A 17262-nucleotide genomic window follows, 5' to 3' on the forward strand; every position below is an offset into this window, starting at 1 on the left:
CGTCATCTTCCCTAGTGAGCCATCTCCAAACAGCACTTTTCACCATCAAACGCAATACCCCCAACTGGGAGAGATGCACATACACACTCACACATTTTCTTTTCGAAGGACCCGTCCTAAGACCTAGACAGCACATCAAATGTCACGACAGCTAAGGAAAAGTCCACTATGACCGCGTACAGTAGCACAAACCATTTCTCAAGGTAATCATTTAGACAACTTCGTCATCCTCCGTGGCCTACGGTGGGGCTGAGTAATGCGTGTTTGCGTGCTCTGTGACCGCACACTGGATTAGTCAGTCGCTCTCTTGTCTTGCTGAAGGTGGGCACTTTTCTGTTCTGTACTCTAAGGGTTTATCTTTTTCGCTTCAGAGACCTTCGTTTCCCTGTGCTCAGCACTTTTTCTTCAGAATCTCTTGCCCAAACCAAATTGAAGTGAAAGATTCCATACCTCTTACTTCTGCGTCGTGTCGTGTATATCTTGGCTTAACCATTGCTCTCTCACAGAAAAGTTAAAACAGGTAAAGGAATTAGTGACCCCTTACTCTTAAACACTTGTAGAGATTGGAGACGAATACATGACAAGTTTCAGATTTTATTGATGCCTACATACTGTAGCAGTTAATACAGGCTGAAATCCAGGTGCATAAGATTAAATGGTAACATTGAATAATATATTGACAATAGATACAAATAGAAAGGTATATTTGACTGGGTGGCTCTCCTGTCTCCACAGGCCCCCAGCAGTGAGGGAGCCTCCACCAAGCCTAGCAGGGGAGAGAGGGCCACAGCCTTGGACGGCTCCTACCTAGACTTGCCCACTCTTGGAGGAACGGGGACAAACGGAGGAGGAAGAGAGCAAAGTGGCGGAGGAAGAGGAGCGGGAGGAAGAGTCCCATCCCTGAGTCCTGCCTCTCTCTCGGACGACCTTCACTCAGACACTCACCCTCCCTATTCCTCCAGCGACCAATCCCAGGGACCAATGAAACCATGGGGCTGCCGAGGAGGGGCCCATAGCGAGCTTCGCCTAGCGTCCCACCGCAGCAGACAGGAAAGTCTGGTCAACAGGACGTTCCCCCAAAGAGGGGCCACAGAAGACCCTCGACTGGGCAACACCAGCCCGCTGCTCCACAACGGCCCTGGTGAACTACTCAAAGACAGCAGAGGTCTACTTGGACCTGGAGGGTTACTACCCGGAGAAGACCCATCGGGGGAGGGAGTAGGGGCAGAGGGGGCCCTCACAGCACCCCTCCTGGGCCCGGAGGACTGGGAGGAGAGGAGGCACCAGCTGTTCCTGCAGAAGCTGCAGCTGGAGGTGGAGAGAGAGAGGCTGCAGGCGCGGCTGGCCCAGCAGGAGGAGCGTCTGATGAGACAGAACCAGCATCTCCGACACACCCGCCTAGACTACAGCAGGTATTAAATTGAATTACATGTTATACTGAGCAAAAATATTAACTCAACATGCAACAATTTCAAAGATTTTACCGAGTTACGGTTCGTATAAGGAAATTAGTCAATTGAGGCCCTAATCAATGGATTTCACATGACTGGGAATACAGATATGTGTCTGCAACAATCTCAGATGCCCCCCCCCCCCCCCCCAAAAAAAAAGTAGGGGCAGGGATCAGAAAACCAGTCAGTGTCTGGTGTGACCACCATTTGCCCCATGCAGTGCGACACATCTCCTTCGCATACAGTTGATCAGGCTGTTGATTGTGGAATGTTGTCCCACTCCTCTTTAATGGCTGTGCTAAATTGTTGGATATTGGTGGGAACTGGAACACGCTGTCGTACGCGTCGATCCAGAGCATCCCAAACAATGCTCAATGGGTGACATGTCTGAGAATGCAGGCCATGGAAGAACTGGGGCATTTACAGCTTCCAGGAATTGGGAATGGGGCCGTGCATTATCATGCTGAAACATGAGGTGATGGTGGTGGATGAATGGCACTACAATGGGCCTCAGGATCTAGTCACGGTATGTCTGTGCGTTCAAATTGCCATCGATAAAATGCAATGGTGTTGGTTGTCCGTAGCTTATGCCTGCCCATACCATAACCTCACCGCCACCATGGGGCACTGTGTTCACAACGATATCTACAAACTGCTCGCCCACACGACGCCATTCTTGTGGTTGTGAGGCCGGTTGGACGTACTGCCAAATTTTCTAAAATGACGTTGGTAGAAATGACGTTGGCACATTATATGATCTTGCAACAGCTCTGGTGGACATTCCTGCAGTCACCATGCCAATTACACGCTCCCTCAAAACTGGTGTTGTGACATAACTGCACATTTCAGAATGGTCTGTTATTGTCCCCAGCACAAGTTGCACCTGTGTAATGATCACGGTGTATAATCAGCTTCTTGATATGCGAAATCTGTCAGGTGGATGTATTGTCTTGGCAAAGCTCACTAGCAGGGATGCAAACATATTTCTGCACAACATTTTAGAGAAATAATGGTTTTGTGCCTATTGAACATTTCTGGGATCTTTAATTTCAGCTCATGAAACATAGACCCAAAAATTTACATGTTGTGTTTATAGTTTGTTCAATGGATTTAAAAAAAGACCTCAACAGGGTTCTACACTAACTTTTCCAGTGCCACCAACTTTTTCACTTGATGGCACCAGCATATTGCACCAATGTTTTTTAATTCAAATATTGCTAATTGATAATAACCTGTGCCTCCATTCCATAAATAACCATGCAAATAATGACTAGCCATCTCTAAAATGACCATGTCCTTGTGTTCTTACATAGATTTTTGTAGATTTACTCTAACAGAAAACAAAACTAAAAAAAGGGTGAAATGTATTTATTGCAGAATACAAAGTGATTATGATTATGAAAAATTGTTCATTTCTACGAAATCCTCTAGAGTGCAAAAATTCAACAACAAAAACAGTACTTGATACCAAAACGATACCACAATAACAACAAAAAAGCAGGGAGAAGGGCAGATTCCTCCCCCCAGTTTTTTTTCAGGTTCTCGCTCTAAAAAAAACACTTTTTTTTTAAATAGGAAAAGATTAAAATTGGATGTTCCATGTCCACAACCATGCTTAAACCACATCAGGGGATAATTTTTTTGACAATCTGAGAAATGTAGATTTTTTGGGGTTAATTAATTCTCCATTAATTCAGGAAGGCACCAGCCAGACAGTTGTTTGGCTAGCTGTGTTTCTGCAGTGCACTTCATGATTCTGACAGTTGGTCATAGGCTACTTTGTATTTACCTTTTTAATTGCCTTTCTATCGACCCGTAAACAGTAAGGACATCATTAGCATCGCTAACAGCTACACAAAGTGGTAGACATATAGGCCAATGGTTTATTTTAATCCTATAACATTAGCGCTACCTATTAGTCATCTGGGGGGTGTGTGTGTGTATACAGTGCATTCAGACCCCTTGACTTTTTCACATTTTGTTAAATTACAACTTTATTCTAAAATGGATTAAATAATAACTGGTCTTTAGAAATGTTTGCAAATGAAAAGATACCTTATTTACATAAGTATTTAGACCTTTTGCTACGAGACTCTAAATTGATCTCGGGTGCATCCTGTTAACATTGATGCTTATGTAATATTTCACTTATATTTTTATAAATCAGCAAAAATGTCTAAACCTGTTTTTGCTTTGTCATTATGGGGTATTGTGTGTAGATTGGTGAGGAGGGGGGGAAACTATTTAATCCATTTTTCAATAAGGCTGTGATTGAACAAAATGTGGAAAAAGTCAAGGGGTCTGAATACTTTTCCGAATACACTGTAGATCATTGATATAGGCCCTGCACGTACTGCGCACAGCAGGGATTGACTTTCAGGTAAATTTGCCAGTGGCACACCGGGCCAGTGCCAACTCAAAGGTACTGGCTGGAATGGGGGAAAAAATATATACATGCATGCATACTTGCACAAGATCTGACAGGAATCGAATGATGCATGCATAGTTTCAATAGCAAGTGACTTATCTTTCATTTGCGGGCTGAGCAAGAAGCCTATACAGGGTTCATACAGACATTGGCAAGTCAAATTCAAGGACTTTTTCAAGCCTTTAATTGTAATTATTAAGGCCCTACAATGTATATTTAATTGTTGTAATATCTATAGAAACCCCCCCCCCCCCACACACACTTTCAGAATGTTTTAAAGGCCTACCAAATGGCATTATGCATTATGCATTGACATTATTTTTACATTCTAAAATGTCAGAATAACGTGGGCATTGCCTGACTAAACAGACATGCTCCCGACACAAACACACTAATGGAGTCTGTGCATGTGGTAAATAGTCAGTCTCGCCATTCGAGATGTTGAAGAGTTATTGAGAGGTTACTATATCATATTTTAAAACGAGAAAGCGACTAAAAATCGGGTTCCCTTTTTGTAATGGAACGCTTTGAATGGAAAACCAAGTTGAAGCCAAACATTGGATGTTGTTTAGCCAATAATAACCGGAACATGGTTTTACCTCAACAGAAGCGTCAGGAAACAAAGTAATGGGCTTACATCTCATAACAACTGATCAGAAATGAAATCGCACATTTATTTTGGAGCAGGAGAACTTGTAAATCGGCTAGCATAACGTCAATGACTTTTCAAGGACCAAAGAGCCATGAGGAAATGTCCGCTTTTCAAGGTAAGCTATTCCATGATGATTGACTTGCGCATTGCAAATGTTCCACTAAGATTTAACTTTTTAAATACCTGAGATTTAACTTTTTAAATACCTGATTTGCATACCCATTCTTGCCTTAGTATTTACTGGTAGATATCATAACTTGGAACATGTTTGACTGCTTTCCTACCCCTACCGCTGTTGGTCTTCGCTCCACCGACAACGATGTTTGGCAGTTGCCTACTCTCTCTGCCCAACAGGCGCTCTCTCTCTCTCTCTCTCTATATATATATTTGTTTGTTTGTTTGTTTGTGTAGCCCGCGTATGATGATTAATCAACATAACGGACAAACAGCTTCGGGAATCCATCCGTTTTTTAAAATGTTTTTTTTTTTAGCAATTATGTTGCCTAGCATTATTAAAATATTTTTGGTGGTGGTGATCGACTCGGCCAGAAGTTTTGCAAAACCTCCCTAGTATGTTGAGACAGACGGGTCGTTCCCGTGCTGTACTTGCCTCTTCAGAAAGTAGGTTTATTTCTGGTCAATTGCACATGACTATTTTAATACCTCATAATGATATTTAAAAAAATAAATAAAGCGAGTTGTGAACCAAAAATTAACGTGATCAGGTGAAAACGTTTCACTGCCGCAAGTCAAACGGTGCAGTATTGAAGCTTGGTCAAACACGATGTGAACAATATTTGGGGCCTGTACTTAATGTTGTGTCTTGCAGGTTCCAGCAAGCCACTTTAGAGGAACTCAGCCACTCCATGTCCAGAAATGAGACTGATCCGTTACCCAACAGCCGTACACTACTCAGGTAAAGCCTTGGAACCACCTCACTCGATCTCTCACACACACTTTCCTCTCCATCTCTCGCTCTCTGAATAACTGGCATTTTTGTATCTAGTAATCCAACCTTTAGCTTACAAAGCTTGACTGTGTGTGTGTCTGCAGTGAGATGAGAGGGTGTGACGATGCAGAGGACTTGGCAGCAGAACAAGAAGTACATCCACACAAAGACAATACTGCACACATCCCCCTGCAAAACTCCATACACTCCCCTGGTAGGTTGTGTGCATCTGTGTGTGACAGCTCTGTAGCCATGGGCTGCCAGTTAGCCATCCCTGCTTCATAGTCTCCTTCATTAGGGTTCTGAAGTCAACATTTTTTTGTGTCCTCCATATGCAGAGCCCTGTCAAAAGTCCAGGAGGGATATGGCCACCTCTCCTTTGGTGTCCCAGAGCATTCTCAAAGCCACCCCAGCACCAGTGATGCCCCCCACTCTACCTAGGACCCCCCACGCTAGGTAAGCCACAGAATTTGGTGTCCCAATCGACAGCACCGTACTGCACCGTGCAGCACCGCATCTTAGCCCAGATCATCACTATCAGCACTTTTCAAGGTCAAAATAAAGTGTGTTGTCAATTTTCATTTGGGCTGTGATGACATGAATACACTATTGTCCAATGTAGTGTACGCATATCCAGGAAGTTGCAGGTGCTGGGTACACAAAGTAAACCAAAAATAGAGAATAGATCCGTGTCCACTGGTGAGTGCTCCTGCTGGGTTGAAATGTTGCACCAAAAAAACATGGGGAGCATTCATCAGTGTGTGGGTATTTGTATTTTATTAATGATCCCCATTATCTGTATGTATTTAATTTCATATGTGTAAATTTAGAGTCTTATTGAGCACTGAATAAACAAAGCGTTGTTAAAAGCTGTGCTAAATTTTCATCAAATAACATTTTGCGGGTGTAGGGAAATGTGTGTGTGTGGTGCGTTTTCTACCATATCTAGAAACATTTAGATTAGAAAACGACTATTTTCATGAATAGGTCAGGCAGGGTGGAAGTGCAATGCAACATGTCGTGGAACGCGTGAGGAAATAAAATAAAAAGAGGGAGGAAAAGAAGGGAATAGGGAGCATTCGGCTGAGGTGGGCCTGGTCGGCACTGGGACTTGGCTTGGCGTTTGATGGGCTAAATGAAGCTTTCTCCCGGGCTAGCGGCAAGGCTGACAGGAGTCAAGCTGCGTTCCATTAGTTGTCCTAGCAGGGACCCAGCAGCAGGTGTAATTGAACAGACTTCTGTGGGGATGCACAGTCTCTGTCTGTCTGTCTCTCTCGCTCTCTCTCTCTCTCTCTCATATATTACTGGGGGAGGCTTGAGAGAGAGAGAGGGGGAGGCTTGAGAGGGGGAGGCTTGAGGGGGAGAGGCTTGAGGGGGAGAGGCTTGAGGGGGAGAGGCTTGAGGGGGAGAGGCTTGAGGGGGAGAGGCTTGAGGGGGAGAGGCTTGAGGGGGGGGAGGCTTGAGGGGGGGAGGCTTGAGGGGGGAGAGGCTTGAGGGGCGCTTGAGGGGGAGAGAGAGGAATAGAGGGAGGAGAGGGGGAGATCTATAGAAAGATAGAAGAATAGGGAGACGGGAATAGAGGGAGAGGGGGATTGGGGGAGAGGGGGATAAGGAGGGGGGAGAGAGGAATAGGTAGCGGGTGAGGAATAGAGGGGTAGAGAAGAATAGAGGGAGAGGGAGGGAAAGAGAGGAATAGGGAGAGGGGAGGACAGACAGGAATAGGGGGAGAGGAATGGGGAGAGGGAGGGAGAGGGAGGGAAAGAGGAATAGGGGGAGGACAGACAGGAATAGGGGCAGTGGAATAGGGGGAAAGGCAGTGGAATAGGGGGGAGGGAGGAATGGCTAGGGGGAGAGGGAGGAATGGTGAGAGGAATAGAGGGGGAGAGATGAATAGAGAGGGACAGGAATAGGGGGAGGGGGAGTGGAATATGGGGAGTGGGAGAGGCAGGGGGAGGGAGGAATGGGGAGAAAGGGAGGATATAGGGGGACAGGGAGCGGGAGAGAGGAATAGAGGGGTAGGGGGAGGAGAGGGAGAGGGGGAGATCTATAGAAAGATAGAAGAATAGGGAGACGGGAATAGAGGTAGAGGGGGATTGGGTGAGAGGGGGATAAGGAGGGGGGAGAGAGGAATAGGTAGCGGGTGAGGAATAGAGGGGTAGAGAAGAATAGAGGGAGAGGGAGGGAAAGAGAGGAATAGGGAGAGGGGAGGACAGACAGGCATAGGGGGAGAGGAATGGGGAGAGCGAGGGAGAGGGAGGGAAAGAGGAATAGGGGGAGGACAGACAGGAATAGGGGCAGTGGAATAGGGGGAAAGGCAGTGGAATAGGGGGGAGGGAGGAATGGCTAGGGGGAGAGGGAGGAATGGTGAGAGGAATAGAGGGGGAGAGATGAATAGAGAGGGACAGGAATAGGGGGAGGGGGAGTGGAATATGGGGAGTGGGAGAGGCAGGGGGAGGGAGGAATGGGGAGAAAGGGAGGATATAGGGGGACAGGGAGCGGGAGAGAGGAATAGAGGGGTAGAGAGAGGAATAGAGGGGTAGAGAGAGGAATAGAGGGGTAGAGAGAGGAATAGAGGGGTAGAGAGAGGAATAGAGGGGTAGAGAGAGGAATAGAGGAGTAATAGAGGGAGGTTAAGCGAGGAATAGGAATAGGGGGAGGGCGGACAGGAATAGGGGGAGAACGGACAGGAATAGGGGCAGTGGAATAGGGGGAGGACAGACAGGAATAGGGGGAGAGGAATGGGGAGAGGGAGAGAGGGGGAGGGAAAGAGGAATAGGGGGAGGACAGACTGGAATAGGGGGAAAGGCAGTGGAATAGGGGGAAAGGCAGTGGAATAGGGGGGGAGTGAGGAATGGCTAGGGGGAGAGGAAGGAATGGTGAGAGGAATAGAGAGGGGGGGGGAGATGAATAGAGAGGGACAGGAATAGGGGGAGGGGGAGTGGAATATGGGGAGTGGGAGAGGCAGGGGGAGGGAGGAATGTGGAGAAAGGGAGGATATAGGGGGATAGGGAGCGGTAGAGAGAGATTTAGAGGGGTAGAGAGAGATTTAGAGGGGTAGAGAGAGGGATAGAGGGGTAGAGAGAGGAATAGAGGAGGAATAGAGGGAGGTTAAGCGAGGAATAGGAATAGGGGGAGGACGGACAGGAATAGGGGGAGGACGGACAGGAATAGGGGCAGTGGAATAGGGGGAGAGGCAGTGGAATAGGGGGAGAGGCAGTGGAATAGGGGGAGAGGCAGTGGAATAGGGGGGAGGGAGGAATGGGGAGAGGATTAGAGGGGGAGAGAGAGAGGAATAGAGGGGGAGAGAGAGGCAAAGAGAGGAATAGGAGTGAAAGAGAGGAATATGGAGAGGGGAGGAGGGACAGGAATAGGGGGAGTGGAATAGGGGGAGAGGCAGTGGAAAAGGGGGAGAGGGAGGATATAGGGGGATGAATAGGGAGGGGTACAGAGAGGAATAGGGAGAGGGAGGGAAAGGGATGGAGAGGGGAGGAGGGACAGGAATAGGGGGAGAGGGAAGGAAAGAGAGCAATAGGAATAGGGGGAGGAGGCAGTGGAATAGGGGGAGGAGGCAGTGGAATAGGGGGAGGAGGCAGTGGAATAGGGGGAGGAGGCAGTGGAATAGGGGGAGGAGGCAGTGGAATAGGGGGAGGAGGCAGTGGAATAGGGGGAGGAGGCAGTGGAATAGGGGGAGGAGGCAGTGGAATAGGGGGAGAGGAATAGAGGGGGAGTGTAAGAGGAATAGATGGGGAGAGTGAGAGGAATAGAGGAGGAATAGAGGGAGGTTAAGAGAGGAATAGGGAGAGGGGAGGAGGGACAGGGAGAGTGGGGAGAGGAGAGGAATGGAGGGGGAGAGGGGAGGGTTAAGAGAGGATATGGAGAGGGGAGGAGGGACAGGAAGAGAGGGAGGATATAGGGGGATGAATAGGGAGGGGTAGAGAGAGGAATAGAGGGGTAGAGAGAGGAATAGAGGGGTAGAGAGAGGAATAGAGGGGTAGAGAGAGGAATAGAGGGGTAGAGAGAGGAATAGAGGGGTAGAGAGAGGAATAGAGGGGTAGAGAGAGGAATAGAGGGGGAGAGAGAGGAATAGGGAGAAGGAGGGAAGAGAGGAATAGGGAGGAGGGACAGGAATAGAGGGGGAGGGAGAGGGAAGGAAAGAGGAACAGGAATATGGGGAGAAGGAGTGGAATAGAGAGAGGAATAGAGGGAGAGGGAGGAATGGGGAAAGGGAGAGAGGAATAGGTGGGGAGAGTGAGAGGAATAGAGGGGGAGAGTGAGAGGAATAGAGGGGGAGAGGGAGGGAAAGAGAGGAATATGAAGAGGGGAGGAGGGACAGGAATAGGGGGAGAGGGAGGAATGGGGAGAGACGAATGCCTCCCCTTACGAATGCCTCCCCACCGCTTGTGTGGAAAGGTAATTCATGTGACAGTGTCGTCTTCCCTCGTGTATGTGTGTGTGTGTGTGTGTGTGTGTGTGTGTGTGTGTTGCTTAGCTTGTATGAAATAGTGTGATTTCTTTTTTTAAGGAAAGGGAACATGTTTCCTACTTTATTTCCTTTTTATTTCTGGCAAGTGTCTTTTTGTCTGTGCATATGAATATTACACATTTCTTCAAGTGTGAACTTAAAATGTCCTTCTGGGAACATGGTCGTCCATAGCCTAGCAACATGAAGCATCAAGACAGCTTGTCTCTGGCTCAGCTAGAAGGAAAGCTCTTCACAATGTTCTGAGAAATTGTTTGTAAATCTTAAACAATGCAATATGGTCAAATTAACCACCACCATGCCAATCGAACAAACTCCAGCAGATGGCCATTAAAACCACTAAGGGAAATCATGGATACAGGTAATTAGTAATATGGAGTGGCTGTGGTTTTGGATTTTCTGGAATCCAACATGCTGTTGCTAAAAAAAAAATCAACTGGAGATTTCTGCTCATGCAGGATCCACGAGCCTCCATCCTTTCAGCTACTGCTTAATGCTCACTTACTCATGATGCTACCACTTGTACACAAACCAGCAGGCAATAGCGATGTAAAGTTATTTTTCATAATTAACCATGTTTATGCGAGTAAAGTCATACCGTATAAAAGATCAGTACATTTTATAAATGCAGACAGATCATTTGTGCTTTCGACATGGTGGGATCTTTTTGTGTCTGTAAAATGTATTACGCGAGATGATGTGTGGTGTGGTCCTCCCACTATGACTTGGGAAACCATGCAGTTTATTAGGCTACCAGTGAAATAAGTTATGATGAACTTCACAGGGAATGTGTGTCCACGGTGATCTTGATGCTCCTTTCCAATAAATATCCAGGATCTTATTCTGATGACGTATTCCATGCTTGACTGCCATTTTGACATGCAAATATTATGGATAAAACGTATCCATAATAATCTCAGCATGTAGACTAGCCTACCCGCACTGAATCTACCAGCTGTTGACTAAATTGCAGAGAGGCACATTTGATATTTAACGCAACAGTTTGTGACCGTGGAGATTGGTAGAGTTGAAAATGCGATGGAAACACATTGCACTTTAGATGTATTTATTTTACCTCCTTTTTCTCCCCAATTTCGTGTTATCCAATTATGATCTTGTCTCATCACTGCAACTCCCCAACGGGCTCGGGAGAGGCGTAGGTCGAGTCATGCTTCCTCTGAAACATGACCCGCCTAACCGCTCTTCCTAACAGCCGCCCGCTTAACCCAGAAGCCAGCTGCACCAATGTGTCTGAGGAAACGCCGTTCAACTGATGATCGAAGTCATCCTGCAGGCGCACACGTGTAAGGTCCCACAGTTGACAGTGCATGTCAGAGCAAAAACCAAGCCATGAGGTCAAAGGAATTGTCCGTAGAGATCTGGGGAAGTGTACCAAAACATTTCTGCAGCATCGAAGGTCCCCAAAAACGCAGTGGCCTCCATCTGTCTTAAATGGAGAATGTTTGGAAACACAAAGACTCTTCCTAGAGCTGGCACCCGGCCAAACTGAGCAATCGGGGGAGAAGGGCATTGGTCAGGGAGGTGACCAAAAACCCGACGGTCACTCTGACAGAGTTCCGCTGTGGAGATGGTTGAGCCTTCCAGAAGGACAACCATCTCTGCAGCACCACTAATCAGGCCTTTATGGTTGAGTGGCCAGATGGAATCAACTCCTCAGTAAAAGTCACATGACAGCCCACTTGGAGTTTGCCAAAAGGCACCTAAAGGATTCTCTGGTCTGATGAAACCAAGATTGACATTTTTAGCCTGAATGCCAAGCATCTGGAGGAAACCTGGCACCATCCCTACCATCCCTAGGTCCCAGTTACATCACAAATGGGCCTTTTGTTTGATAAAGTCCTTCTTTATATCCATAACTCAGTTTAGCTGGCGCGCTTCAGTCAATAATCCACGGATTTCCCTCCTTCAAAATGCATACAAAATGAATCCCAAACGTTACCAATAAACTTATCCAAACAAGTCAAACAACGTTTATAATCAAACCTTAGGTACCCTAATATGTAAATAAACTATAACATTTAAGACGGAGAATAGTATGTTCTTCACCGGAGATAAATAACAAAGAATGCGCTTTCCTCCACGCACATGGAAACACTACAGCCAAAATAGGAGCCACATAGAAAAACTACAACTTCTAGCTCCTTTTTTAGAAAACCAGCCTGAAACTCTTTCTAAAGACTGTTGACATCTAGTGGAAGCCCTAGGAACTGCAATCTGGGAGGTTTTTGCCTTATAATAAAAGTGACAGCCATTGAAAACAGTCGTAGGCTGAACATTTCTTTGGGGGGGGGGGGGGTGGTTTGTCCCCAGGTTTTCGCTTGCCAAATCAGTTCTGTTATACTCACAGACAACTTCTTCTCAATAGGGGGTGCTGTTTGCACTTTGTAATAATTTCGTTCCCAAATTAAACTGCCTCGTACTCAATTCTTGCTCGTACAATATGCATATTATTATTACTATTGGATAGAAAACACTAGTTTCTAAAACCGTTTGAATTATATCTGTGAGTAAAACAGAACTGGACTTAGAACAATTTTCCTATGAGGATGTGAGAATGCTGAAATCTGCTGGCTGTTCTGAGATCTGTTTATAAATCTGCCTGTCTTCTATTGGTTGAGATGCACTGCATACGTCTTCCCCTGGGTGTCAGCGAATAGTGAGAATTGAAATGGTGTTGCTAGGCAGATCTGAGAGCTTATAAATGGGCTGGCAACGTGGGGTGCCCCCTTTCTTCTCTTCGCACTGACGCAGAAAGGAGCTCTGGCTGTCGTTCTAGAAAGCTCCGGTTATAGCCCTTAGATATATCCGGCTCTGTTTTTATTCGATATAGGTGTTAAAGACATCATAATGTTATATTAAACCGAGTTATATCAGTTTATATTGGTATATTGCGATTTTCGGATATTTATTTGTGCTGCGTTTTAGTGAGTCGGACACGTCTTTGCCACATGGCTAATGTTTACTGCTAATTCGAACGTCGAAAAGGACAATCTACAACCAAGCAACCATTCTTTTTGACAAAGGACACCTTGCCCAAGATTCTGATGGAAGCTCATCAAATACTAAGAACTATATATGATGTTAATTCGTTGTTCTGTTGAAAAATGTAGAACTCATATTCTGCCATTAATCTAGGTGCGGTCTCGCTTCTTTAACGCACGCTGTATGTTGTAGTAACGTTAATTTTACAAATCTAACACAGCGATTGCATTAAGAACTAATGTATCTTTCATTTGCTGTCCAACCTGTATTTTTTAGTCAAGTTTATGATTAGTTATCGATCAGATTAGGTGCCTCTCTCAAGATTTCTCCCGACATATTGTTGGCAGCCTGCCTACTTTTCTCATTGTATAACCACGATTTGTGCCGCTAAATATGCACATTTTCAAACAAACTCTATGTGTATTGTGTAATATGATGTTATAGGACTGTCATCTGATGAAGTTTTGAGAAGGTTAGTCAAAAATGTAATATCTTTTGCTGGTTTATTCGCTAACGTGCATGAATCAGTGCTCCTGTGTGGTTGGCTATTGTAGTAAGCTAATATAATGCTATATTGTGTTTTCGCTGTAAAACACTTAAAAAATCTGAAATATTGGCTGGATTCACAAGATCTTTGTCTTTCATTTGCTGTACGCTGTGTGTTTTTCAGAAATGTTTTCTGATGAGTATTTAGGTAATACACGATGGTCTCTGTAGTTATTCTAGTTGCTTTGGTGAGAGTTGTGATGGTGGCTGCAATGGTAAACTATGATTTATACCTGAAATATGCACATTTTTCTAACAAAACATATGCTATACAATAAATATGTTATCAGACTGTCATCTGATGAAATTGTTTCTTGGTTAGTTGCTATTTATATCTTTATTTGGTCGAAATTGTGATAGCTACCTATGCAGGAAAAAAATGGTGGGAAAAAAAGTTGTCTTTTGCTATCGTGGTTAGCTAATAGATTTACATATTGTGTCTTCCCTGTAAAACATTTTAAAAATCAGAAATGATGGCTGGATTCACAAGATGTGTATCTTTCATCTGGTGTCTTGGACTTGTGATTTAATGATATTTAGATGCTAGTATTTACTTGTGACGCTATGCTAGGCTATGCTAGTCAGCTTTTTTACTGATGGGTGTGCTCCCGGATCCGGGTTTGTGAGGAAGTAGAGGTTAACAGTTTTAGAAACTATAGAGTGTTTTCTATCCAAATCTACCAATTATATGCATATCGTAGCTTCTAGGCCTGAGTAACAGGCAGTTTACTTTGGGCACGCTTTTCATCCGGACGTTGAAATACTGCCCACTAGCCCAAAGAGGTTATTGTGATAAGTCCTAGAAATTATCCATGATAAGTGTCATTTTTCTCTCTCTCTCCTCCCCACCCCTCATCTATGTTGCAGTCATATATTGTCAGTCCACTAGGGATCTTTGTCTCATAAGTGTGTGTGTATTCTGTGTTGGCTAGTAAATCAATTATTAAACCAATTTGTATAGTACTGAAAAATGCGCAAGGCTGGGGTTTCTTCAGATCCAGGAAGGTTACGATCGTTCAGAATGAGTATTTGATAAGAGGTAATGATTAATAAGATGACTGTTTATCGATTTTATAGGTAAAGACCTTTCTAGAATTTAATTTGGGAGACTGTAACTCTCTAAACAACTTATTTCCGTGGTGCCCCAAATCCTAATGAGTTAATTGTTACATTGTTAATTTAATCGGGTAACAATTAAACAGTTCAGGGATGCAAACTAGTCAAAATAGGTGACCTACGTGATTCGTGTAGATCTGATGAGAAAAGTTTAGGCGGGGTGGGGGGCTTTGGATCAACACTGGCTGTAAGCAAACGAGTGATGCTCGTTTGCAGCAATACTGGCTGAATCCAAGGCTCAGTCAGTCGTCCATGTAACAACAGAATGCAGCATGTGACTGAAGAGAGAAGAGACAATCAATTTGCTAGTTACAGCATCAATGCACGCTCTGGAAAGACAGCGAGTGCAAAATCAGTTTGCCAGTTACAGCAGCGCATCCCCTGAACGATAACAAAGAGGTAGGTGGGAAGCCTGACCATGGAGACAGGGATGAGAAGGTGATGAAGCGTACTTCATGAGCTGGAACCAAAAAACTACTGGCATTTGGAAAGTTTGAGGTGAGGGAGAAAGTGTGGTGGAACAAGTATTGTTAACATTAAGTATCTTGCTCGCTGGATCTAATTCTCCATTAGCTAGCCAGAGAAATGTTGAGCAACATTAGCCAACCTCAAATAATTGACTTTATGGTGTGAAAATGAGCTGAATGGTGTGAAAAATGCCTGTTTCATTCTATTTCTACATGAAGAAGTTTTTAACACGGACACAGTGTTCATCAGGAAGTGTATAGGGGATGTTGTTCCCACAGGGTCTATTTAAACCTACCCACATCAGAAATCGTGGATAGATGGTAGCATACGCACAAAACTGAAAGCACGAACCACCACATTTAACCATAGCAAGATGACTGGGAATATGGTTGAATACAAACAGGCAAACGTCAGTACCGTGAAAGTGGAGTCACATTTCAACGGCTCCGGCACGAGACGTATGTGGCAGGGTCTACAGACAATCACGGACTACAATGAGGAAAACCAGCCACATCGCTGACACCATCTTGCTTCCAGACAAGCTAAATACCTTCGCCAGTTTTGATGATGACACAGTGCCACCGTCGCGTCCCCAGGGACTGTGTGCTCTCGTTCTCCGTGGCCGGCGTGAGTAAGACATTTAAGTGTGTTAACCCTTGCAAGGCTGCCAGCCCAGACGGCATCCCTTGCTGCGTCCTCGGAGTATGTGCTGGCCAACTGGCTGGAGTATTTATGGAGATATTCAATCAATCCCTATCAAAGTCTGCTGTCCCCACTTGTTTCAAGATGTCCACCATTGTTCCTGTAACCAAGAAAGCAAAGGTAACTGAACTAAATGACAATTGCCCCGTAGCACTCACTTTTGTCATCATGACGTGCTTTGAGAGGCTAGTTAAGGATCATATCACCTCCACCTTATGTGATACCCTAGACCCACTTAATTTTTCTTACTGCCCCAATAGATCCACAGACGATACAATTGCACTACACACTGCCCTATCCCATCCGGACAAGAGGAATACTTACGTCAGAATGCTGTTCATTGACTATAGCTCATCCTTCAACACCATAGTACCCTCCAAGCTCATCATTAGGATCTGGGTCTGAACCCCGCCCTGTGCAACGGGGTCCTGGACTTCCTGTCGGGCCGCCCCCAGGTGGTAACGGTTGGAAACAACACCTCCACTTCGCTGATCCTCAACACGGGGGCCCCACAAAGGTGCGTGCTCAGCCCCCTCCTGTATTTCCTGTTCACCCATGACTGTGTGCCACGCACGCCTCTAACGCAATCATCAAGTTTGCAGATGACACAACAGTAGTAGGCCTGTGTGACAGAGTGAGGGCTTTGCATAGGCGCTTTGTTGCAAAACATTTTTTTGTGGGACTGGGAAAAAATGCCCGGAACATTATTAACCGGTTCCCATGCTTTTAAAATAATGGTTCTGTTCTGGGACAGCATAGATCACTTTAGTTTCCGGTTCTGATTCAGGTTATCGGTTGTTCGCTGAACCGGTTCCAACCCCTGATTGTAACATACAGTGGTGAGAATTCTATTGTCCCTGTCATGAGCCCAGGCTTTTACCATAGATGGTAGAGTTCTTGTATCTGGACCACACAAGCTATAGATTGCATTCTGCTAAGGCACTTAGCACATTGGTGACCGTTTCCATGCACCTATGGGGGCACACAAAATGCTCTTAGACGGAAGGGGAAATACTGAAGCATGCATTGATAACAGTTCTAGTTTAGAGGCCCAAGCGTTTGTCGTAGATGGTATAGCTCTCTTTTCTGGACTGTAAGATTGTGCCCTCCATGGCAGTTGATGTACATTGGTTGGTAAGCTACACTATATTTAGATACTTCCAATACTGCCTGAGACACTTGTAGAAAAAATTAGACTGCCTGAGAAACCTTTGCTATTTGTCGCCATACTCAAGAAATTGTTTAACACTATTTGTGGTGATCTTTGTTTTTAAATGTATATGCACGAAACGAACATTATGGTAAAGATGTCTCACACTCAGTCATAGTTAGTTAGTAGAATAATGAATGGATTGGCAAGATTTTGGCACTGTCAACTTTTAGAAAGTTAGTAGGAAAGTTGATAATCTAAACCACCAAAATATACTTGCATTCACTGAACATTTAGTGTTTGAAACTCAAAACATT

General features: G+C 45.1%; 1 protein-coding gene across 5 annotated transcripts in view; it reads left to right on the forward strand.

Annotated features, from left to right (window-relative positions):
- Positions 1-17262, forward strand: part of LOC129844686 (protein hinderin-like) — a 31832-nt gene that overhangs the window by 10009 nt on the left and 4561 nt on the right. For all 5 annotated transcript variants that reach the window (XM_055912733.1, XM_055912763.1, XM_055912754.1 and 2 more), the window contains 4 exons: positions 736-1412; positions 5361-5447; positions 5585-5694; positions 5819-5936. In XM_055912733.1, the coding sequence (XP_055768708.1) occupies positions 736-1412; positions 5361-5447; positions 5585-5694; positions 5819-5936 (992 nt within the window). The remainder of the gene's footprint in view (positions 1-735; positions 1413-5360; positions 5448-5584; positions 5695-5818; positions 5937-17262) is intronic.

Source organism: Salvelinus fontinalis, chromosome 3 (genome assembly GCF_029448725.1).
Source record: "Salvelinus fontinalis isolate EN_2023a chromosome 3, ASM2944872v1, whole genome shotgun sequence".
Lineage (NCBI taxonomy): Eukaryota > Metazoa > Chordata > Actinopteri > Salmoniformes > Salmonidae > Salvelinus > Salvelinus fontinalis.